Genomic DNA, 25,615 nt, shown 5'->3' with positions numbered 1-25,615 from the left:
GTGAATCTACAGCTCTACATGCTAAGAACAGATGCTTACTGGGTAAGGAACATTATCCGTTCGAGGCATGTGAGCTGTAGATCGCATGGTTTGAATAAACTATACAGCAGTATTCTCCCAAAGCATTGGCTAAACTGTAGCTGTTGCAGTTGTTTGAAGAAGTGTTCTAAGTACTGCCTGGCCTACATTAGCTTGTTGTCTCGCTAACACATGTACCCAATAGTGCTTTGTGAATGTGTGTGGTGTAGACCATGTTGCAGCCTTACAAATGTCAACTATGGGGATGTTACCTAAGAAAGCGAAAGTAGCCCCTATTTTGCGAGTACAATGGCCTCTAGGGGGTATTGTTAAAGTAATTTTTGTTTTTACATAACATGTTTGAATACATTAAACATTCCATCCAGCAATACCTGATTTGGATATAGGATTGCCTTTGTGAGGTGGAGCAAAAGCAACAAAAAGTTATTTTGTCTTACAAAATGACTTTGTTCTTTCTATGTAATTTAAAAAGGCTCTTCTAACATCCAAAGTGTGCAGGCCTCGTTCTGTCACTGAATCTGGTTGAGGAAAGAACACAGGTAACTTGACCGATTGATTGATGTGAAAGGCAGATACTACTTTTGGTAGAAATTAAGGGTTGGTACGAAGGACCACTTTGTCTCTGTGAAGCTGGTAAAAGGGTTCTTCCATTTTTAATGCCTGTAGCTCACCCACTCTCATCAGTGAAGTGAGCACAATGAGGAAAGCGATTTTCCATGAGAGAAATTGGAGTTCACATTTATGCATGGTTTCAAAAGGTGGACCCATTAATCGTGTAAGGACTATGTTAAGATTCCACACTGGGGCAGATGGGAGTATTGGCGGTATAGCTCTTTTAAGTCCTTCCATAATAGAACTGGTACTCTAAAGAGAGACAAGTGCTACCTGTTTTGTAGGTACGCAGCTATTGCAGAGAGATGTAAGCTGATAGATGTGATAGCTAATTCTGACCGCTGCAAATGAAATAAATAGCAGATTATATTTTGTATGGAAGCATCCAGAGGATTGATATTGTTATTATTACAATAGATAACAAATCATTTCCATTTAGCTGCACAGCAAGCTCTTGTAGTAGGCCTTCTGGCCTCTATGATAATGTTCATACAGTCTGGTGGAAAATTCAGATAACCAAACTCTATGACTTCAGGAGCTAGTGCGCTAGGTTTAGTTCTTTGGGATCTCAGTGCCTGATTTCTCCATGGCTCTGTGTAAGGAGACTGGATGTGAGGTGTAGCTTTTGATGTGGAACTATTGCCAGTTCCAGCAGGGTGGTGAACCAAGGTTGACAATTAATTGGGAGCAATCAATATCGTTGTGAGGGACGTTTGCGTGAGTTTCCGAACCACTAATGGAATGAGTGGGAGAGGCGGAAAAGCGTAGGCAAATATCCCTGACCTGTTCATCCATAGTGCATTGCCTTTGGAGAGCGGGTGTGGCTACCTGTAGGCGAAGCTTGGGCATTCTGCATTTTCATGTGTGGCGAAAAGATCTATTTGGGGAAACCCCAATTTTGCAAATATGTGAGGAGAACTTGGGGGTGAAGCTCCCACTCGTGGATTTGCTGCCTCTGTCTGATGAGAAGGTGGGCAATTTGATTGTTTACTCCTGGAAGGTGTTCTGCTAGGAGATATATTTTGTGGTGTTTGGCCCATTTCCAAATGGCTTGAGCTAGGTGTGACAGTTGGAGATAGGGTGCCCCCCACGTTTATGTATATAGTACATAGCTGTCATGTTGTCAGTGCGGACTAGGACAGCTTCGTCTAAAAGGTGAATTTGAAAAGCTTTAAGCGCTAGAAACACTGCTAGCAGCTCTAGAAGTTTCATGTGGAGAGCCTTTAGCTTTTGACTCTACAAGCCTTGAATTGTGTGATTGTGAAGATGAGATCCCCAACCAGTGAGCAAGGTGTCTGCTGTTAGCACTATTTGTGGAACAGGGTCTATGAAGGGCTGTCCTTTTGATACATTTTGTGGGTTCCACCACTGCAGAGAGCGATAAGTATGGCTGTCTACCAACACCAGATCGGTTAAGAGACCCTGCAACTGGTTCCACTGACTTGTCAAGCATTCCTGAAGGGGACGCATGTGAAGGCTTGCATGGGGAAAACTCATGATGCAAGAGGCCATCATTCCCAGCAGCTGCATATACACCGGAGCCGGTAGTGAGCGAGTGGGATGAAACAAAACAATAGGGAAAAGCCAGAGCTCTTTGACTATCTAAAGCGGCTCCTAGATAGGCCTGAGTGTTGGAAGGTTGGAGATGAGACTTCAGCACATTGACTAAATCCCAGTTGGTGCAGTAACCCCAGTGTTGTGTGTGTGTGCTGGAGACACGTTAGGTACGTACTGGCTTTGATGAGCCAGTCGTCCAAGTACGGGAAGCCATGAGTGTGTTTTCTTAGCTGGTGAGCAGCTATTACTGCCAAACATTTTGTAAATACTCTGGGAGCAGTGGTGACTCCGAATGGAAGCACTTTGAACTGGTAATGCTGCCCGGCTACCACAAATCTGAGATATTTGTGATATGCGGGATGTATTGGAATGTGGAAATATGTGTCCTTTAAGTCTATAGTAGACATAAAGTCACCTTGTTGAAAAAGTGGGAGCAGTTGTTGTAGTGTCACCATGTGAAAATGTTCTGATTGTATGAAATGATTTAATTCTCTGAGGTCTAAAATGGGTCTGAAAGAGCTATCCTTTTTGGGTTTTAGAAAGTACAGGGAGTATACACCTCACCCTTGATATTGTAGTGGTACTGGTTCTATGGCTCCTTTCAAAAGGAGAGACTGAACCTCTTGTTTGAGGAGGTGTAGATGGTCTGGTGACATTTTGTGTGAGCGTGGAGGGATATTTGGAGGATTGTTGGTAAGCTCTAGGCAATAACCAGATCAGATCATTGCTAGCACCCATTTGTCTGTAGTTATTGATTGCCAGACAGGTAGGAATTGTGAAAGACAGGTGTTGAATGATCGGGGGAAGTGTAGGCAAGTCACTGTTTGTTATTTGAGGGGGAGGTGCGTGTGTTGGAACCTCTACCTCTGCCATTGTTGCCTCTGTAGTTTCCTCTAAAGAAACCTTTTGAAGAAGAGGGCTGATTGTTGCCATTTTATGGTGTAGGAGATGTGTCTGAAGAGGTATTCTTGGACCCTTCACACTAGAAGGTGTGCCGAAAAGAATCACGAGTAGAAGGAGACTGTAGGTCACCCATAGACTTTGCCTTGTCTGTGTCCTTTTTCATTTTTTCTAGGGACGTGCCTACTACAGGACCAAAGAAATGTTGTTTGTCGAAGGGTGTGTTTAGAATGGAGGCCTGAACTTCGGGTTTAAATCCCGAAATTCTTAACGATACATGTCTTCTTAGTAACACACTGGTATTGACGGCTCTAGCCGCAGTGTTAGATGCAGCTAATGCACACTTAATGGAAGAATTAGAGATGAGCTTTCCCTTTGGCACTAAGTCTTGAGCTTTGGATTTATGCTCATCGGGTAAGTATTGGGAATGTCTGACATAATATCGACAGACAGAATATCGAAATACAAAAATATCGGCACAAAAATATCGACATCAAAAATATCGGAGTCATATCTTCATAAAGGTAAGTACAAAAATATCGAAAAAATAATATCGTAGTACAAAAATATCGAAATTAAATATATCGTTTTTTAAAAAGTATTAATAATAATGTAAAAATAATTTTAAAATACATATAATTTTACAAATATTAAATAAAAATATTAAAACAAAATTAAAACTAATACATATACATTTAAAATAAATAAAACACTTAATAATTTAATGTAATTTTTTTTTTTAATTTCATTTAATTGATTTAATGTAATTTTTTTTTATTTTTACCCTGTACGCCTGTACCCCAAAAACCCAAAACTGACCCTGAACCCTAAAAATATCCCTGTACCCCAAAAACCCAAAACTGACCCTGAACCCTAAAAATATCCCTGTACCCTAAAAACCCAAAACTGACCCTGAACCCTAAAAATACCCCTTTACCCAAAAACTGAAAACTGACCCTGAACCCTAAAAATACCCCTTTACCCAAAAACTGAAAACTGACCCTGAACCCTAAAAAAAACCCTTTACCCAAGAACTGGAACCTGAACCCTAAAAATACCCCTTTACCCAAAAACTGAAAACTGACCCTGAACCCTAAAAATACCCCTTTACCCAAAAACTGAAAACTGACCCTGAACCCTAAAAATACCCCTTTACCCAAGAACTGAAAACTGACCCTGAACCCTAAAAATACCCCTTTACCCAAAAACTGAAAACTGACCCTGAACCCTAAAAATACCCCTTTACCCAAAAACTGAAAACTGACCCTTAGCCCTAAAAATACCCCTTTACCCAAGAACTGAAAACTGACCCTGAACCCTAAAAATACCCCTTTACCCAAAAACTGAAAACTGACCCTAAAAATACCCCTTTACCCAAAAACTGAAAACTGACCCCTGAACCCTAAAAATACCCCTTTACCCAAGAACTGAAAACTGACCCTGAACCCTAAAAATACCCCTTTACCCAAAAACTGAAAACTGACCCTGAACCCTAAAAATACCCCTTTACCCAAAAACTGAAAACTGACCCTGAACCCTAAAAATACCCCTTTACCCAAGAACTGAAAACTGACCCTGAACCCTAACAATACCCCTTTACCCAAAAACTGAAAACTGACCCTGAACCCTAAAAATACCCCTTTACCCAAGAACTGAAAACTGACCCTGAACCCTAAAAATACCCCTTTACCCAAAAACTGAAAACTGACCCTGAACCCTAAAAATACCCCTTTACCCAAGAACTGAAAACTGACCCTGAACCCTAAAAATACCCCTTTACCCAAAAACTGAAAACTGACCCTGAACCCTAAAAATACTCCTTTACCCAAAATTAATTAATATTATTTAATTACCAATTAATTATTAATTAACAATAACAATAAAGTAAATATATTAGCATATTAGCTGTAATTAATTTAATTTAATAATTAATATTATTTTTCCCCAATTAATTAATTAAGAATAACAAAAAATTATATATAAAAAAATACTCTAATGTAATTAACTAATTAATATTAATTAATTACCAACTAATTAATAATTAAAAATATGTACAAAATTATATCAATTAATTAACTAATTAATATAAATTAATTACCAATTAATTATTAATTAAAATATTTACAAACATATATTAATTAATTAATTATTATTAAATTACTTCCCACCCTATTCCCCTATAAACCCATAACCCGCTACAGAACATATTTATCAATTAATCAATTAATTAAAATTAATTAAAAATTAATTCTCAATTAATTAATTAATAATTCCTACTAATTAATAATTAATTTAACATAATTAAATTACTTCCCACCCTATTCCCCTATAAACCCACAACCCGCTACAGTAGTAAAAGACAATATTTAATTAAATTACATTAAAATTAAATAATAAAAAATAATAAATACAATATAATATACACTAAATTTATTTAAAAATTGATATTAGTAACATCAAAGTTATTTATTTCGATATTATTGGCATCGATATTTAAAACTTCGATATTACTGATATCATACTAATATCGATATTAAGACTGTCGATATTACTTACCTTCGATATTTTGTCCCATCGATATTTAAACTTCGATATAATTGTATATCGAAATTTAAAACTCGATATTTTGTCTGTGTACCAAGTATTGGAGCATTTGTTCCATTTCATCCCAATGCGCCCTATCGTACCTGGCTAAAAGGGCCTGGGTATTAGCAATACGCCAGTAATTTGCAGCTTGGGAGGCTACTCTTTTCCCAGGGGCGTCTATGAGCTTAGAATCTTTGTCTGGGGGTGGAGCTTCCTCCAACATCTTTGATTTGGCCCGTTTACGGGCATTAGAAACTACTAAAGAGTCTAAAGGTAACTAGCCCATGATGAACATGGATCTGATGGTGCAGGTTTATATTTTTGTCTATCCAGGGGGTGAGAATGTGTGCATGAACAGGATCCTTAAATATGTCGTCCACATGTCTTAACATACCATTGAGCATAGGCAGTGTGTGGGTGGATCTTTGGGAACTACTAAGCGTTTCAAAGAGGGAATCCTCCACTAGGGATTCCTTATGTAATTGTACCCCATGGTATTCAGCAGCTCTGCGTAGAAGAGCTAATTAGCCTACATTATCATCTGGTGGAGAAGGTTTGGTAGGATAATGGTCAGGATCATTACATGTGGGAGAGTCTGTAGTATAATCCTTCCATGGGACTGCAGGTGAAGGTTCATTGCCCCCATCCCCATCATCCTGATCATCAGGTGTTTGTGATTGTGGCGAATTAGTAGGAGTAATTAGTAAATGCTGTGTTTGTTGGGAAGAACGTGAGGGGAGAGGAGCAGGGGAAGGGTTAGTACCCATATGTTTCCTTTTTAAAGGCATGTGATAAGTGTCTTCTGTTGCAGATCTGCGTTTATGTGGCAATTTGGTTGCAATATGTCCAGTTTTTGGATTAATGTAGAGTTCCTTTTGTCTTGGGTTCGGTTTCGAAGGCGGGACGTCGAAACGGGCTCCTTTGGTGGTATCGGAGCATCTTTATTTTTCAGTGCTGAAGTTTAAAGTGTCAAGGATGTCTGTTCCGAAGGCGGTTTCAGTGTCAAAGGAGTTGGGCCTGAGGCTCGTTTCGGTTTTGACCCCAAAGGTTTCGGCTCGGTGCCCAAGTGCAGATGACTCGATCCTAAGCTGGAAGGCTTTAACGTGTATTTCGGTGTCGACCATGGCCTGAAGGCAGAGATGTGACTGGAGCCTTTTGCTTGGGCTGAGTAGGACTTTGGGACAAGGGAGGTTCGGTACTCACGATACGCTGACCTTTTTTTTGTCCATATCGGAGCCAAATTTGGAGATGGTCCTCCTGTTCATCCTCTGCCCCTAGGGCATCGCTGGTCTCTTGTTCGGAATCTTTTCCGAAGAGGTCCAGAATGGATGCAGTGTTTTAGCAGTGCATGTTTCGCCGTCGAGCCCGACGTTCGCGGAGCGTTTTCTTCAAGCAGAAAGATTTACGCATGTCCCAGTCCTGTTCGTTGTGCTCCAGAAATAAGCACAAGTTTGACCCTTCATGTGAGTCGGTGCGAGGAAACTTTGCCTTTCACAGAGGGCAAAATTGAAATGGAGTCCGCTCCATCAAATGCGAGGTGGACCGATGCGGTTAGGACCGACAGCCTTCCACGCGCTTCCTGTTCGAAAAAAGTTTTTGTATTTGATACGATACATGGAGAAATGTGAATACGCCATCGAAAACAATACCATTGAGGGTAAGTGGATTGCGCACTGAGGAGGACAAGAAAAATGGATTCGAACGGGAGTCCAGAAATTTACGACCAAACCCGATGGCAGAAAAAACAATATAACAATGGAGTCGATGCCCATGCGCACTATCACCGAAGGGAGGAGTTACCTACCTCGTGACTGGAAAGACTTCGTCAAAGAAAAACAACTTGCAAACATCCGGAACCAACACTAGATGGCAGAAGTATGCAAAGCATGCGATCTACAGCTCACCTGCCTCGAACATATTATTTTGCCCTTGTTTTTGTATGTAGCTTGTCTAGTTGATCCCTGACAATTCAAAACAAACAACAACTAACAGACAGTAATAGCTTGGATATCAACAACAAGTTGCACTGGAAACGTCCATACAATCAATTTATTTTTTCTATAAAAAGTATGTTTTTTATTTTTTTTATATATTTTGTATTTGTCCGTTACATTTAGTCATGTTTATCAACAAAAAAACAGACACATGATATATCACGGATAAGCTTAGTTTTTCCACAAACCAAAACTCCTTAACCCAACCCCATCCCCAGTCTTTCATTTTAAAAAGCATTTGAGTAAATGGGTCATGGTCTGTTGAATGCGCATTTAAAACCATTGACTCCATATTTGAATAATACATATACTGGGTATTTGATACTCGATTCTGAATGCACTGTTGCACATTAAATTATGTGCATTCGTTTATAGCGACATGTGGAATGCTCACTTGTTTCATAATCTTAAATCTGTAGAAACAGAGAACTTCTAAAGTCCTGGGATTACTGGGAATGACTTCAATAATACTAGCCATTAGTATTACCTTTGCTTTTACTATTATGTCATGTCTTGCAGCAACTACCATTTTAGAAGCTGGTAATACAACATCTCATTTGGCCATAACTTTGTTGTGCTTATAACTCTGTTAGTGTCAGTGTCCACAACACTGACATTTTTTAGTATTTAGGAAGTCCATATAGATCAGACGGGAAATGTTCTGTCTTTGAATGTGTTTTTTGGTGTCTTAGAAGATGATGCTTTTGATTGAACCTTTTTCCGCATACATTGCACTGATAAGGTCTCTCCCCTGTATGCATTTTTTGGTGCCTAAGAAGAACTCCTTTTTGGGTGAAGTTTTTCCCACATAAAGTACAATGATGTGGCCTCTCCCCAGTATGTATTCTTTCATGTATTAGAAGATTTGACATCACAGTAAAACTTTTGCCACATTCCTTACATGGATATCTTCTATTTACTTTTTGTGGTTGCTGATGTCCAATTTCACTGTCATTCTGGCAGGCTTGCTCACTTGCAGAATAGGTGTACGCCCTGGAGATTGGCAATGGGTTTGATTCATATGCAATATTATTGTCATTCATCATTGTACTGTCATTTTTACAATATGCTCTTGAACTCTGTACATGGGGAATCATCTGATTGAAGGTGGAATGCATTAGTTGGCCGCATTCTCTTTTTGAGTGAGCAGTTCTCTCGTCTCGGATTTCTCCATCATGTTCAGACCACATCTCAGGATTTCTCTCATGAATGCTATGAACCATATTTGCTTTGAGCTTTTTTGCCATTGAATAGCTCAGTGGTGATTTATCGTTACATTTTAATAAACCGCAGGCTCTTCTCTTCATGCCACCATTACCTGTTGGATTACAATAACATTTGCTTTATTAATTTTCTACTGGTGACATCATGATTGACCCACAGGTGACATGATATTGGGTCATGGATGACAAATGCATTCTCAAGCGACCTTGGGAACACAAGATGCAAGAAGTGGAAACAAGTGAATAAAGAAATGACATACAGTAATCACAATTTTACATCAGATAGATGATAGCACACCCAAAGCAGCTGAAGAAAAGTCAATGTTAATCTTCCTGGAAAGTAGCCCTTGGTACAGTGTTGGGGATCATGTACCAGGGGAAACTGATAACAATGTGTGCTCTAAGGTTATTTATTTAAGCGGCTGACAAACCCAATTACTCAATGGCAGGCAGGATAACAAAGATCCAAAGGGGCTGTCGGATTAATATATGATATGATGGAAGGCTTGCTATCCATCCATATTATGTAGAAGCAGCCATGTAGGAAGAGTAATGAGATATGAGTTGGATAAAGGAACAACTATTGCACACAACACAAGATCCCTCTAATCCTCACAATATGGGTTACAAAACAGTAAAGCAATTCCGACACTCAATGAGAGCTATTTAAATTAATAAACATTAGTGGATTTAGTTAAATAAATGACAACATTTTGTTTCGTTTCACTATATTCAGTTACATCTGTCAATGTCATCATTTGAGTGTTACACATAGTTCATTGTCAAAGTCTAAAGGCATTAGTATTCCTACCAGAAAATTATGCCTTACATATTAGATAGTATGAGGTCTGGGACAATGACGTTGTCATATGGGTCAAATGTATGCTGGAGCTTACTGGTTGGGCAATATTACAGATAAGCATCTATGAATTGTTTAAACCGCCTGCAGATTAGTGTGCCAAACTGAAGGCATAAATAACAAAAAGCAATGCAGAGGGAAGACTACAAAGAATCAAACTTCAATACTCGGATAGAGCTCTGTGCAGAAGGGACACGTTTATTTGTCCTAGGAGCCACATTGTTAAATTTGAAGACTGTGCCTGCGAACTGGGAATGGGTAGATGAGATTCCAGACATAACAGAGCATTTGCCTTCATGACTTTTGGCTCTGCTGAAAGACGTTATTGTTTTTTGTTGACGTACATGATTGAGGTACTTCATTGTATAACCTGCTTCTGTACTTGAGATTGGTCAGCTATTGAACGAACCATGAAGAACAAGCCCTAAAAATGGGTCAATGTATCGTCAATGCTCATCCTTTGCACCTTTGGAGCTTTGAAAAGGATAAACAAAACGTTTAAATCCTGCAACTAAAGTAAGCCCTTACTGCAGTACACTGACTGTAGACGAACAGGGAGTAACAATAGTTCTACAGCTCTCAAAATTTTCTTTCTGTTTCCAACCATTAAGACGACACAGCCGTAAGTAAAAAAGATGAAGGCTTTAATCAAGAGAGTAGGTAAGGTACTCAGGCTGCAATTGATACTACTAGAGTGCTCTGTGGTTTGCCAGGACACATTACATATTCCAGGTTCTGAAGCCAGAACCACAAACCAACATTTTCCTCTCACTTCATCAACAACAATAACTTAACATTGATTTGAGAACCAAAACAAAATGCTAGAGTAACAATAGACTCCTAAACAAAATGGGCTATTGTTAGATCAATGTTTCCCAAACTGGAGGTCGTGACCCACTGGTGGATTGTGCGCCGATTTTTCGTGGGTCGCGAACGTTTATTTAAATAATATTTAACATGATTAGCCTTGATTGTGCAACAGTCCGAAGGTGCTCAGCAATGTCTCCAAGTACAGTTTTAAAGCACACATTGCAAGTATTTTTTAAGCAAGACTGAAGTGAAGTATTTGTTGCGTCTTTTTTTTTTTTTACTTCACAATGCTGTTTCAATAGGGAATGTGCTCACTATACATGATCATGCATTCTAGCAGTAGCAGTTACCCCAAAGCTCTATGGCTAGTGTGCCTGTGCACCTATCTATGTTCTTGATTAAAGCCTTCAGCCTTTTCTCACAAATTTGTGGCACTTTTTCAGTCCACAACCAAACAATGAAGCGGAAGGGCGGAAGAGAAAGCTCTAACTCTATTGCTGCATATATTAAGTCTAGGTAAACTTGATAGTTAAAAAACACGTCCAAGTAGGGAAGTTGTACAGCATTCTCCTGCAGTTGCAATGCACTCAGCAAGCAGTATGTCGTCCCAATCTGTTAGCACAATTGTCAAGGTTTCTTATGCAGAAGGATTACTTTTTTAGTGTGTGCTAAAATGGGCAAGAGATGTGTAGTCAGTTTCCTTCATTGCCTCGTTTGGTACCACCAGCATGTTTATAGCATCAAAAGTAGGAGACTCAGAGAAAGATTTGTGATGCTTTAGAAAGTAAACAACACAGGTAAGGAAGAAACTTCTGAAAAGAACGACTAAACTATTCCTATACAAGGTAACAACTGATTTCAATCATGGCACAATTCGATATTTTATTAGAGATTGTAAGCATAAGCATTTGGTGATTTTCTCACCTGTTGGATTGTAAAAGCTTTCTCTTCTCTGATAATCCTGGATGCTAATGAGATCAGGCTCCTCCTCTTCCTTAATAACAATTGATACTACTGGCGTAGTAACATCCGGTTCTGGTGTGGTAACCTCTGGTCCTGGTGATGCAACTTCTAGACCTGTTGTGAAAATACAACACTAAAATACAGGTACATTTTCAAGGGACAGATCCCCCCACCTCAGTGATAACAAGAACGGAAAATGTTACTTTCCTTGCAAGTATCTACTCAGAGTGTAGTGTTGTATATTAGCATACTCTGCATATTCCTGCCATCTAGTGTTGAGCAGCAGTTTGCACATAGTTTTTATTTGAAGAAGTCTATCAAGTCATGGGATGCACTGTGACTCCTCCATTTATGGGCAATGTATATGGGTATTGACTCCATGTTAGATTGTTTTTCGCACAGAGGGTGAGAGTACACGTGGAATGCCAAGTGAATGTAGCATGGTGACCATGCGTATTGTGAGTTTAAGAAGTAGGCGAGATCTACAGCTGACAAAGGCTCCGGGAAGGGGGTGGGTACATGGTAATTTGCAGTACTACACACTACAAACAGATGCTTACCGTGTAAGGAACATTTTCTGTCAGTAGCATATGTAGCTATAAACTCACATGTTCTGCTTGGACTTTAAAGCTGTATCTTGTTAGTTAGGCAGTGGATGGTACAGATGTCTGAAACAAAGTTCTTAGTTATGTCTGGCCAACCATAGTCTATTGAAGGGCTAGGATATTCACACAATAGCGTATCTTGGGCAGAAACTAACAGTTTTGCAATTATGCGTCTTTCACTGTATGTCCTTTGATGAATTCTTGATATTAAGGGCCTCAATAGGAGATCTCTAGAGACAGGGGTTAAGTTTGCAATCACAGAGTTGAAAAAAAACAGGGGGGCTCCCTCTAACTCTAGGGGTGTGCGTATAAGAGGGATTCTAGTATGAACTTTCGGGCATCTCTAATTCCAGGTCCAATTCCTTATAGTAATTCCTAGGACGTCAATATTAACAATGTAGCCAGTAACATCTGTGTACTTATAAGTTGTTTATTCATTCATACTTTCTCTTCTTTCCTTGCTATTATCATCTTGCTCATCTTTCTGGAAGATCCTGTTCTCATTTTTTGGTGCCCTATCCGACATTTCTCTTTTGTTCATCCAGAAATTCTGGAGAACAATTGTGTGGTGTCCGGAGATGAGATACAGGCTCCAGGATTTGTGAGGATCATTAAGGTTGCTGCACCATCAGGCACATATAGTTTCTAATAAATCCAGATTGTGAAGCCTAAGTGGTTCTACAAATATTGAGCAATACCACAATAACAATCTGCGTGCAAGGTTACCATACCTCTGGTTGACCTCGCATTGGTCTTGCAAGGGCAAATCGTGTTTGATCCATGGTCTATTATCTATCACGCCTCAGGCCATGAATCGTCCCATGACTGTCCCCCTCTGCCTCTTGGGCATGCAGTATCTTGCAGTCTCCCTTGCAGTGTCCCACATTGTTTCACAGATCGCTCTTAGCACTCCCCAGATGCCTGGGGGCGTCATGGTGGCAGTCATAGAGTCCCATTCTTGGTTTTACTGGGCGGTCAGTCTGGAGAAAAGTTCTCCCTGGGAGCCATAATCTGATTAGTGTTTGTCCCAGAATGCGTCAGGAAAGGGTTTTGTTGCACCTAACCATCATGGCAGTACTGCCATGCTTTCGCTATTACCTTTCCCAATTAAAGATGGTGGCCTATCATTTCATCTTCATCACTTCCTGTTTATGGGTATTTAAGGGGCTGAACTTTATTTCTCCTTGGGTTGCAACACTCCTTGCCTCTGTTGGTGTGTCCTCGCTCCTTTTCGAATTTCTTCTCTGGGCCTTTGTTCCTGTTGGGAATCTTGCCTCTTGGTGTTCCTGATTCCAATGTTCTGTTCTGGTCCTTCCTTCGTTCCTTTCTTCTGGTCCGCTGCCTACAGTTCTGAGTCCTCTGTTCTGGTCCTTCCTTCCTTCCTTTCTTCTGGTCCGCTGCCTACAGTTCTGAGTCCTCTGTTCTGGTCCTTCCTTCCTTCCTTTCTTCTGGTCCGCTGCCTACAGTTCTGAGTCCTGAGTCCTGTTCTCTCATTGGAAGCCTCCTTTTTCAATCCGCCTCCTGGAGTCTCCGCTACCACCAGAGATTTTTTTTTCCCTTCGGGGTTTTTCCTCTTGGGGACTCCTTCTGGAAGGCACTGTATGCTCTGCCGTTCCAATGTCAGCAGCACAGTGGCTACGGGAAAAAGTTGCCCCTTCTTTGAGCTGAAAAGAACCATCAAGACCCGGAACTATGAACCGTCTCTTTGCACTAAAACCCTCAAAAGAAGTCCATACAAAAAACTAACCTGACAATTACCTAATACTTTTAGTTGAGCAGCAAAGGATAGTTGGCCACGGTTCCACAACTTTTTAGTTGTTCCAGAGTTAGAAAAAAACTATTGCTTTTGTGATGAGATCTGAACAGAGTGAGATAAATGTCCACCACTCTTTTAAAATTCTAATGTAGGCTAACATCCCTTCTCCTGCAAGGAAAGGTCCAAATGAAGGCAGATACCGCTACTTTATCAAATGAAAGTAGTCAAACTTGTCAGGATAATAGAAGTGCCTTGCTTTAATACTAAGAATCTGCGAGGACCTTTAGACAGAGAGGCTCGTAATCTAGAGGACCCAAATCGCCCAGAAAATGAACAGAAATACAATCGGTGGATATGCTCTCTGATCTTCACATCTATGAGTCAGTACATGTTATGTTTGAAAATTCAATTTGTGACATGTCAAAATACAAGGGTGCTCTCGTTGCGCCGTATTACCCACCCACCTTAGGTAACAATCTGCTAGATCTGCATCCGCAGTCTAGACTACAATATAAAACAAATGCACCGAAGCACACCAAATCACTGTTACTTTTAGCCTCTAAAATTCATGAAATCCAAAAGAACAAATCAAGTTGATGAACTTCTAATTGCAACATTCCAAGAAGTGAATCATAGTTGTGGACGTTTTCAGATCAATATGGTTTATTCCATTCTAGACAAAACAAAGGCAGCCGACTCGCATTTCGTCCTCGTGGACTTCCTCAAGGCTTCTCTCAATAATTCAAAGAAGAACAGTCCTTCTTGAAACAGTCAAGTAGTGTCAGTACGTGCTACTGGGCAGGAGGAGCACTGTGAGGAGAGCGGGCAAGGTCTTGCCCCATCCAAAACAAAGAGCCAGCAGGGAGGGGTTAAGTACAGAGGTAATATGTCCCAATAAATATTTCTAATCTTAAGGACAATGCTATGGAGACAGTGTCGTGGGGACAATGGGACAAAAAAAAGAGGCAGGAACTCTCCTTTATAGTAGGCATAACTTTAAAATGACTCATGGAGCTTCAGTCAGTAACACATTCAACTGTGACATAAGGAGTTGGGTTGGTGATCGTGCAGTATTATTTCTCAATTGAGTTGTCTGTGGCACAGGATAGTTTAGTTCCTGCAGCTGGATAGTCGTGAGTATTCCTCATATTTACTGCATCCAGTGTGGAGTGACTAGCGCTGTGTTTAAGGTGTCTGACAAAGGTCCATGCACAGAATCAGGTAATGGGAAGGGTTCTCCTCACCAGCGGGAGTCAGTCGGAACTGGAAGAAGAGGGTGTGGCGTTTGGGGCATAGCACAGCAACTTGCTCATGAGAGAATCTCAGCAGTGACTTGGATTCCAGGCTTGGGAGCTGCAGTGGAGTTGCTAGCTGTGTAGATATCCTGAAGGAGGGTAATACACTCATATTTGATCAGGACAGGTCTATAAACATTAAAGAAACACTACTGAAGGCCTTTGGCTACACTGGTAAGAGAAGTAGGACTATGTCCAAAGATATTTGAGATAGAAATGAGACTATGTTCTTCAAGTATATAATGTGTCCTGAGGTCATGGGAAGTTGAAACATCGCCTGCCTGGTATTTGTCCAATTCAGAAGTTAAAATATGACCTTCAGTTTATTAATCAGCTGGATTTTTTGGCATTCATGGAGTTCGTACTATTACATGTGCTTCTGTTAAGAAATGTGCTTTGTTCCCCACAAACCGTGAAGTTGACTTGACTAGTGCCAAGTTCCGTTGGTGATTCTCATGTTTTGACATATACCATATACGGCTTATTGATAATGCAATTGTCTGGTTAGTAAGTTTCCATGTACGTTGACTTTGGTTGTTTGGGAACTGCAGTTTATGTTAATGGTGGCATGCTGAATGTTTTTTACTGCGAGACAGGGTGGGAAGCTCAAATTATGCAACTTTAACTATTTTTTGGGGAGCAATGACTCCATATGAAGATACTTCGCAGTTTGGGGAAGAGGATGTAGTACCCATCTGCGTGTCTAAATGTAGACACACGCTGCTTGTGCGTGTTCAAGTGACACTGTTGTGGTTTTAGAGTTCTATCCCATTGCATGAGATTAAAGGGCAAGACAAGTTTATGCGGGTATGTAGGAGTGAACTGGGGAAAGAGCAGTACTCTGTCGGTGGAGGTTGTATGGCTGAATACCCCACGGTAAGCGAAGCTGGGGAAGAGTAACACCCTAATGCTAGAGGTTTATGCTGTGAGCACCCAGCGGTAAGCAAAGTTGGGGATGTGTAACACCCTGTTGTAAGAAGTTGCATGGGAGGAGTACACTACAGTGAGCTAAGCTGGGAAAGAGTAGTACCTAGTCATGAGTAACTGAATGGGGGTGTACCCCATGGATTCAATGTGGGAGATAAGTACTATGTTGGAAGAGGCAGGAAGGGGAAGTACCCCTTAAATAAAAATAAAGGGTAGTGTGGTACCCCAGGGTGTTATGGGGGTCATAGCTACAGGTTTTACCTGACAGTTGTTGGTGATGGTCCCAAGTTTCTCCCGATTTGACATTCTGTAGACGTGGGAAGATGTGACAGGTTTGCAGCAAAAGAAGTACAGTACATCTGTGATTGTTTTGTGCTGCATTTTGTTCAGTTTAGGTATAATGAAGACACTTGGCATTGCATTTGAATGGTAGATTTTAATGTAGCCCTAGCATGGGCAGGTCAGTACTTCTTTACCTGCTGACTGGTTCCGTGTCCATTATATATTTGTGCCAGATTAAGTTTCTATATGGGTGATATTTGGGCAGATTTCCCCATCCTCGAAGCTGTACATTAGGAGGTGGGGTGGTGTTGTGAATGAGGAAGAAAGAAAGAAGCTAATCGTGCTCTCTGTTTCTTAACACTTCGTTTTGTGGGAAATGTATGGGTTTCTGTAGTAAAAGCACACACTGCACTCCAAGGTAAGGTGACCCGTTAATGCGAGTCACTTAGAGAAGGAGCCATACAGAAGAGACCCAGTAAAGAACTCCTTGAATACAAAAGCAGACATTACTAAGACATTCTAAACATGCAGGTCACGAGGACACAACACTGAGCACAAGATACAGGAGAGGTACAGACACACAACACATTACATGCATAACATGACCTCACTTTCCTCTCCAAACCTCCTTTCAAAGCCCTTGTAGGCAAGCAGTGTCACGCAGTTATTCCAATCAAAACAAGGATATTTACATACTGTCTAAAAAAATTAAAAGAAATACCCTGCTTTGGCAGTGGTGGGGAGATTGTGCCACATACAAACCACAGTATCCACGGGTCTATTCATACAAACGCACTTAATGTCTGTGTGTGTGAGCCACATAGGATCCAAAGAGACCGCGAACTATACACCTTTTAACAGGCTTCAAGGAAATATCTTTAAAAAGGACGGATTCCCATCACTCACCATTGGTGACATGCTTCATCATCTGGGTCTCCTCCTAGTAACACACTAGTGTCACTAAGGGCTGCAACCATTTCAAAAGGAAAGTGGTGGTCACAGATGTTTTTATGATGTTTGGGTTGTAGCGATATAACCCGCTATGGTAGATCCTACAGATGTGAGCAATTGGTTTGTGTCGGGCGATGAGTGCAATGCAACGTAGTGAAACGAGTGAGTTAAAATTGAACAGTGAGAGAAAAAAACTTTAATTGGTATCTTTCGAAGCTCAAGCTTAAAAACAGTGCAATGACAGTTTTCAACAAATAACTGTCTGTGAATAGAAATCAAGGGTCAACATGTTTCAGCCACATAGGAATTATTCATCCTTGGCCTTCTTCAGGACCACAATGATATTGCAACCTGGCCTGCCCAAACTCATACGCTGCCCCCACCTGCGGGCAAGTGGTCAAGGGAGATTCATTTACTTGTGTAATTCAGACCCAGATGCAATAGTATCACTGTTCTCAAGTATTTAATAACCTACCACTGTGTTCAAAAGATACAGGCAACTGGTCTGAAACATAAATTGGAGGTAGCAGCATGAGATCACTAATTAGTTAACTAGCGATTATTTTCTTTCACTGCTAGGACTTTTTTGTATGGTGGAGGCCTGGTAAAAATGTCAACGGTTTCTAAATATCATCCCCTTTGGTTTTGCTTTGTTCGCCCTAAGTTGGCAGGGTATGCCCAGACGTGGGTTTCTTGCTCACTTTGCCACTGGATTCAAGCTAGCCTGGCCGATGACGGCTGATTAGCCTGAAACCGGTTCCAGGATGCTTGTTTCCAGTCCAGGGGAGACATGGCTAGGAAGTTCAGGCTGCACTGTTCCCATGAGGCACAGGATCAGACTGATTTGCATATGGCCATGTCTGAACTGGGGTGTCGGAGCGAGCTAAAGAATGATGATGGATTAAACCCAGGTCAGTTGACTGGGGGTGAGTGCTTGCAATGTGCAACACTCCGTCCATCCTCCCCTTTGGTTTTGCTTTGTTCGCCCTAAGTTGGCAGGGTATGCCCAGACATGGCTCCCTTGCTCACTTTGCCACTGGATTCAAGCTAGCCTGGCTGATGACGGCTGATTAGCCAGAACCCGGTCCCAGAATGCTTGTTTCTGGTCCAGGGAAGACATGGCTTGGCAGTTTGGGCTGGACTGTTCCCATAAGGCACAGGGTCAGACTTATTTTGCATATGACCATGTCTGAACTGGGGTGGTGGAGTGAGCTAAATAATGATGATAGATTAAACCCAGATCAGTTGAATGGGGGTGAGTGCTTGCAATGTTCAATACTCCGTCCATCATCCCCTTTGGTTTTGCTTTGTTCGCCCTAAGTTGGCAGGGTATGCCCAGATGTAGCTCCCTTGCTCACTTTGCCACTGGATTCAAGTTAGCCAGGCTGATGGCGGCTGATTAGCCAGAAACCGGTCGCAGGATGCTTGTTTCCGGTCCAGGGAAGACATGGCGTGGCAGTTCGGGCTGGACTGTTCCCATGAGGCACAGGGTTATACTGATTTGCATATGGCCATGTCTGAACTGGGGTGGCGGAGTGAGCTAAAGAATGATGATGGATTAAACCCAGATCAGTTGACTGGGGTTGAGTGCTTGCAATGTTCAACACTCCGTCCATTATCCTCTTTGGTTTTGCTTTGTTCGTCCTAAGTTGGCAGGGTATGTCCAGACGTGGGATAACCCCGTGGCTATGTTGACGTTTCGACCCAAGAGGGACCTATCCACAGGGCACTTTAGGGCGGCGCTGACTGACTGAAGACCTTAAATCGAGACAGATCTCACACAGCCGCACTAATAAGACCATGAATTCAATCACAGTGATGGTTACTGTGATACCTCATGTTATTTGTATGTATATTGTATATATGTATGTATGAAACGAGGTTTGCATAAGTTTGGCCCATGGGACCACTGTGTATCTCTTCTATATGTTGGCTCATGTTCCGGTCTGGGTGGGTCCTTGTCTTTGCCAAACGAGTACTGTAACACAGCAAGAAGCACAGACTTTTTACATGAAAAGCGAGACAAAGATTACCAAAACAGGGCTCAAGGATCAGGATTTGAGGGTGGAGGTGGCATACGAACGTATACATCCAGGAAGCCTAGACACAAGCCATTTGTCTGCAAGCTACCAAGTGGCTTTACAACATGGAGGAAAACATCAAACCTTCATACATCTCACTGCCTGGCTGTCCTTCGGTTATACACTGGCTAGTGTGATGATGGGTACCACGTTCTAAAGCCCACTCATGAGAAACAAGGGCGTTAATACCGGGACCACTGGGCCAAGACCTGCATATGTCCCTTCATTAATGATCGAAACACAGCATCACTGACACAGAAAGAGGGTGACGCAGGAATGTCTGAAGTATGCAACACAATAAAGTCAAAACTTGTATCAGCAACACTGCAAACACACTCAGAATGTGAAAACCACAGACTGCACACTAAGCATGGCAATAGTGGGGGAATGCAGGTCGAAGGGCTTCTCATGGAGTTTATGCTATGGAAATCACACCATGAAATGATAGGCTAGGCAGAGCAGGAGGGTCTCTGGCACCTCACTCCCCATGGAACATGGTATACTTTTTTAATACAATAGAGCTAGGCCAGCTGGCGAGTGCTCCAAATACTTTCTGTTTGAACAAGAAAAGCATGATGAATGACTGATGGTGGCACACTGCCACCAACTTTCAAGCAGTCATTCTGTTGCCCATGAGCCTCGCCTTTCATAAATAGTCTACCGGAGGTGATTGCGCCTAACTTCCTCCATTCAGTCATGAACCAGAGATGGATGGTTATTCAGGTATATTGTAGAATTATTATTCAACTGTAATCTAGCAAAACTCCTTTACTCACATGTAGTACTGGCAATGCTTTCTCTTCTCTCAGAGTCCATGCGATTTATAGGAAACACCTCTGCTTCTTGTTTAATGGTGAAAGAAACAACTGTTGAACTATGTGACTGCCCTGTGATAAAACATACAATTAAAGATCAAACACATTTAGAAGAAACATCTGGAGATTTCATTATTATAGTAATGCACTTACTCTAAAACAAGCTGCACAAACCATCTGTCAGGGGGAATAATATCATGCTACAGCAATTATTCATTTGAAAATAAGTGAGATAAAATTATGTATATATATATATATATATATATATATATATATATATATATTATATATATATATATATATATATATATATACTGAAAAAACCATAGGTTATAGCCCTTATATAGTTAGGAATTAGCATTTACAAAACCTTGAAAATTCACAGAAAAAACCATAGGTTATAGACCATATATAGTTAAGGATTAAAATTTTCAAAACCTTATTTTACTCGCACAAAACCATTGAAATTCGCATATATAGTTAGATGCACTAACTATATATCGCGCACCCGCAATCCACTGCTGATGATGTCACATATTACATCATTCATGACATGGTCAGTGACATCACTGATGACATCACTGATGACAACTCAAATGACATCACTGACAACATCACTGATGACGTCATTCATGTGATAATACGATGAATCTGTTCAGACTCTAATATAACCTTAGATACACTCAGTGTAAACAAACACTCACAGATTGTCACTTATCCATAGAGTTACTCATACACCTAGTCAGTCATGCAAAGAATCAATCACACCTCCATTTCCTCAACTATACAGTTATACACATCTTATTTATTGAAACTTATTCTAACACATATTTACTCTCTTATACAATCACTGATACAAGTTTTCAATGATCCATGCAGCCACTCACACATTCACTAGCTATTATACACAGTAATTTATATATCTCAACTCTCACATGCACTGTGTTTTACATATGTACTTACTTTGACATATAGCACTGAGATATCCATTTACTCACCAATACACTCATGCACACAGTCAACCACCCATACAGCTGTTTCCACATGCAGTATTGAACCCATACATTTAGTGAATCAACTGTTCACACATCTATGCACAGAGTCACACACCTCCCAGCCACCCCCACACACACACTCACTCTCCCATACAAATACTTGGGCAACCAATCAATTACCCATATAGTTACTCATATAGCTACTGATCAACACATGCAGCAGTTTACAGAACAACAGACATAATGATGCACAAATTAAGACAGTTTAGTCACTAACCCATGCACTCAGTGAGACACATTTAAACACTCTCTCATACAGTCTGTCATGCATCTACTAAATCCTTCATCCAGACACTTATACATCCACTCATTCTTCAATATGTCATGACATATTTTAACTTTACAGAAATATACAGTCACTGGAAGATGTCATCAGTGATGTCATTTTATTTGTCATTAGTGATGTTGTCAGTGATGTCATTTGAGTTGTCATCAGTGATGTCATCAGTGATGTCACTGACCATGTCATGAATGATGTAATATGTGACATCATCAGCAGTGGATTGCGGGTGCGCGATATATAGTTAGTGCATCTAACTATATATGCGAATTTCAATGGTTTTGTGCGAGTAAAATAAGGTTTTGAAAATGCTAATCCTTAACTATATATGGTCTATAACCTATGGTTTTTTCAGTGAATTTTCAAGGTTTTGTAAATGCTAATTCCTAACTATATATGGTCTATAACCTATGGTTTTTTCAGTGAATTTCAATGTTTTTTTAATAGCAAATATCAAAAGCTGTAAAATGTATTCTTTTTTTTTTCTCCAAAGTACGCTCCCCGGTTCGCTTACTGGTGCGTGTACCGGGCGCTCCCCCCTGCGAAATTAAAAAAAAAAATGTTTCTTTATTTTTACATGTATCAGCATCCTAATCCCCCCTCCGAAAACCTAGAGGGTCACAAAGTGTCTACCGTGCCCCCTTCTACCCATTCCGAACATTGTTTGTCCTCCATTTTGTGTCTCAATTCTACCAATACTCAAAATGGAGGACTCCCGTTTCGCTTCCGGTTCGCGTACCGGGGAGCGCACCGGTAAGCGCTCGATTAAAAAAGGTGGGAAAGTAATTTACAGAAAAAACACTACAGACACTTTCATCAAATATAGAATAGCCCCTACTACATAGCAGTCCCTACCATTTCCCCAAATTTGATGGAATTTCATTGTGAAAATTATGCTGTAAGCCTGATTAAATATCCTGAGGTAAATTACCTAACCAAAACACTTATGAAGTGTTAGAATTGACAACCAATCAAAATGCTACTTTCAATATCTTCTATTATTTCATGACATTTGATTGGTTATGTACCTGAATATATATAAAGAAAGAGAGAGAAACACAGCCATTTTGACTACTACTTCTTGAAGTACATATCAAGTACATTTCAACTGATAACTTAAACTTCTATTTGAAAGGTAAGATGTTATTTTAAAAACTGACGTATGTTCTGTACTGTAAGTTAATTAGGAAAACGTTTTCTGATAGTTATATACTATCCCTCTGTAATACTTATAGAATAAAATAGACTTCTCTGTTTTAGTTATGGATGGAGTTAGACTTGTCTTGTATAATTAAGAATTGACTTAGACTTTATCACATACATTTTTTGATATTTCTACTTCCAGTTTGATAGCATACACTGCCCAACGAAAAAATCACTGTTTAAAACTAAACTACCAAACTACCTGTCTGTACTTAAACCCAACAGTGCCCTATCTGTACTGATATATTTTTTTAAAATTCATTTTACAGCATAGAAATGGAAGGAGAGCAGAAAAATAACGTGGAAATTGTTACAGAATGCAACCAAGACACAGAAAATGATTCAGAATTCTTTGATGAATCAATGGACATAGAACTTCTGCAATGTGTTGAAGCTGTGGATTTCTTAATTGAAAATGAGACAAAATCTGACCAAGAATTATTAGAAGTTTTTTTTAATTTTGAAAATAAATCAGAAAAATAAATTTATATATAATAATTCAAAAATTGTTTGAGACAATATTCATTTTTATATGTATTTTTTAAACTAGTAGCAAATTGATTTTAATGTAAAATAAGACTTTAAATATACTGTACAACTTTAAGTTTGCTCATAGTTACTTCCTTTCTTCCACTATATCATCTCCAATGTGTATTTAACATCTCTTTATCATGTCCTGCCTCCATTGTGTTTCTGCTTTCCTGACAGACTACGCTATGAATTCCATATACCTCAATAACTTCTGAAACAACCTGCAAGATATCTACAAAGGAAACAATGTATTTTTATTTTTAGAATCTGCATTGGTACCTACATGCTGGTACTTAAATAAAATAAATAAATAAAAACAAAAATAACAATCAATAAACATACAATATTTGAACATTCTTTCATCCTATTTTCCCAATATTACGCTTCCCGGACTGCTTCCCGGTGCGCGTACCGAGAGCTCCCCCCGCAAAAAAAACGATATAAAAATTATTATTTTTTAACCCCAAGAGGCCCTTTTAAAGCCCCCTCATCAAACCTAGGGAGTCAGGGAGGATGTATTCTGCCCCCTTATGCTCATTTCCCCCTTTGTTTTTGCAACCTCTTGTGTCTCGATCCTACCGAGACACAAGATGGCGGCCGCTCCGGACTGTTTAGAATGTTTACAGACACCGGAGAGCCAATCAGCTTCGCTTCGCGAAGATCTGTTACGTGTCAGGTACGCGAACCGGAGCGCTAACCGGAGCGCTGTCACAGATATATCTGTTTTTTAAAACGTTAATTTCCCAAAATCCACTGGAGCACATATATTGAGACATAGCAAAGGCACGTCAGGCAAACCATGTCTACAATTTTGGCAAGTTTCGTGTAAATCCATTCAGCCGTTCAAGCTAAAAGTGAGTCCAACCGCCCTATGGAAAACTCAATGCTAACAACGCGTTTTGGGACCCCCCTTTTTTCTCGGCCCCCCCTTGACGAAACCCCCCAAATTTTCAAGGGCTGCTCAGAAACAAAATGTGCCATTTTCCTGAAAATTTCAGCCAATTCCGTCTACAAACGCCAAAGTTATTCGACATAGAATTTTCAAAAATCCCATAGGAAAAAAATCCTAACTATATATACCTACTGGCGACCGCCAGTAGGTAATATGAAGCAGCAGAATTCCAGTAAGCAAAAAATAATTCAGACAAGCCTGTAGTCCCTTCAGGTTCTTTATTCAGGCACAGCAATATATATTATATATATATTATATTCACTGAAAAAACCATAGGTTATAGACCATATATAGTTAGGAATTAGCATTTACAAAACCTTAATTTACTCGCACAAAACCATAGAAATTCGCATATATAGTTAGTTGCAATAACTATATATCGCGCACCCGCAATCCACTGCTGATGATGTCACATATTACATCATTCATGACATGGTCAGTGACATCACTGATGACATCACTGATGACATCTCAAATGACATCACTGATGACATCTCAAATGATATCACTGATGACATCACTGATGACATCTCATTTGACATTACTGATAACATCACTGATGATATCATTCATGTGACAATACAATGAACGTCTTCAGACTCTAATATAACCTTAGATACAATCAGTGTAAACAGACACTCACAGATTGTCACTCATCCATGGAGTTACTCACACATCTAGTCAGTCATGTAAAGAATCAATCACTCCTCCATTTCCTCAACTATACAGTTATACACACCTTACTAATTCAAACATATTCTAACACATATTTACTCTCTTATACAATCTCTGATACAAGTTCACAATGATTCATAAAGCCACTCTCACATTCACTGGCTCTTATGCTCAGTTATTTATATATGTCAACTCTCACATGTACTGTGTTTTACATATGTACTTACTTTGACATGTAGCACTGAGATATCCATTCACTCACCAATACACTCATGCACACAGTCAACTGCCCATACAGCTGTTTCCACATGCACGTTTGAACCCATACATCTAGTGAATCAACTGCTCACACATCTATGCACAGAGTCATACACCTCCCAGCCACCCACACACATACTCAGTCTCCCATACAAATACTTGGGCAACCAATCAATTACCCATATAGTTACTCATATAGCTACTGATTAACACATGCAGCAGTTTACAGAACAACAGACATAATGATGCACAAATTAAGACAGTTCAGTCACTAACCCATGCACTCAGTGAAACACATTTAATCACTCTCTCATACAGTCAGTCATGCACCTACTAAATCCTTCATCCAGACACTTATACATCCATTCATTCTTCAATATGTAAGACATATTTTAACTTTACAGAA

The 25,615-nt window shown here is 40.1% G+C and overlaps 1 protein-coding gene across 1 annotated transcript in view; it reads right to left on the bottom strand.

Moving 5' to 3' along the window:
* Positions 1–7,766: 7,766 nt before the first annotated feature.
* Positions 7,767–25,615, bottom strand: part of LOC147712285 (uncharacterized) — an 89,265-nt gene continuing 71,416 nt past the window's right edge. The window contains exons 5-7 of the mRNA XM_086923019.1: positions 20,217–20,327; positions 11,505–11,657; positions 7,767–9,006 (exon numbers count right to left, since the gene is read on the bottom strand). Of these exons, the coding sequence (XP_086779145.1) occupies positions 8,309–9,006; positions 11,505–11,657; positions 20,217–20,327 (962 nt within the window). The 3' untranslated portion in view covers positions 7,767–8,308. The remainder of the gene's footprint in view (positions 9,007–11,504; positions 11,658–20,216; positions 20,328–25,615) is intronic.

The sequence above is a fragment of the Lissotriton vulgaris genome, chromosome 5 (assembly GCF_964263255.1).
Source record: "Lissotriton vulgaris chromosome 5, aLisVul1.2, whole genome shotgun sequence".
NCBI classification, from domain to species: domain Eukaryota; kingdom Metazoa; phylum Chordata; class Amphibia; order Caudata; family Salamandridae; genus Lissotriton; species Lissotriton vulgaris.
This window is presented reverse-complemented; position numbering and strand designations above follow the sequence as displayed.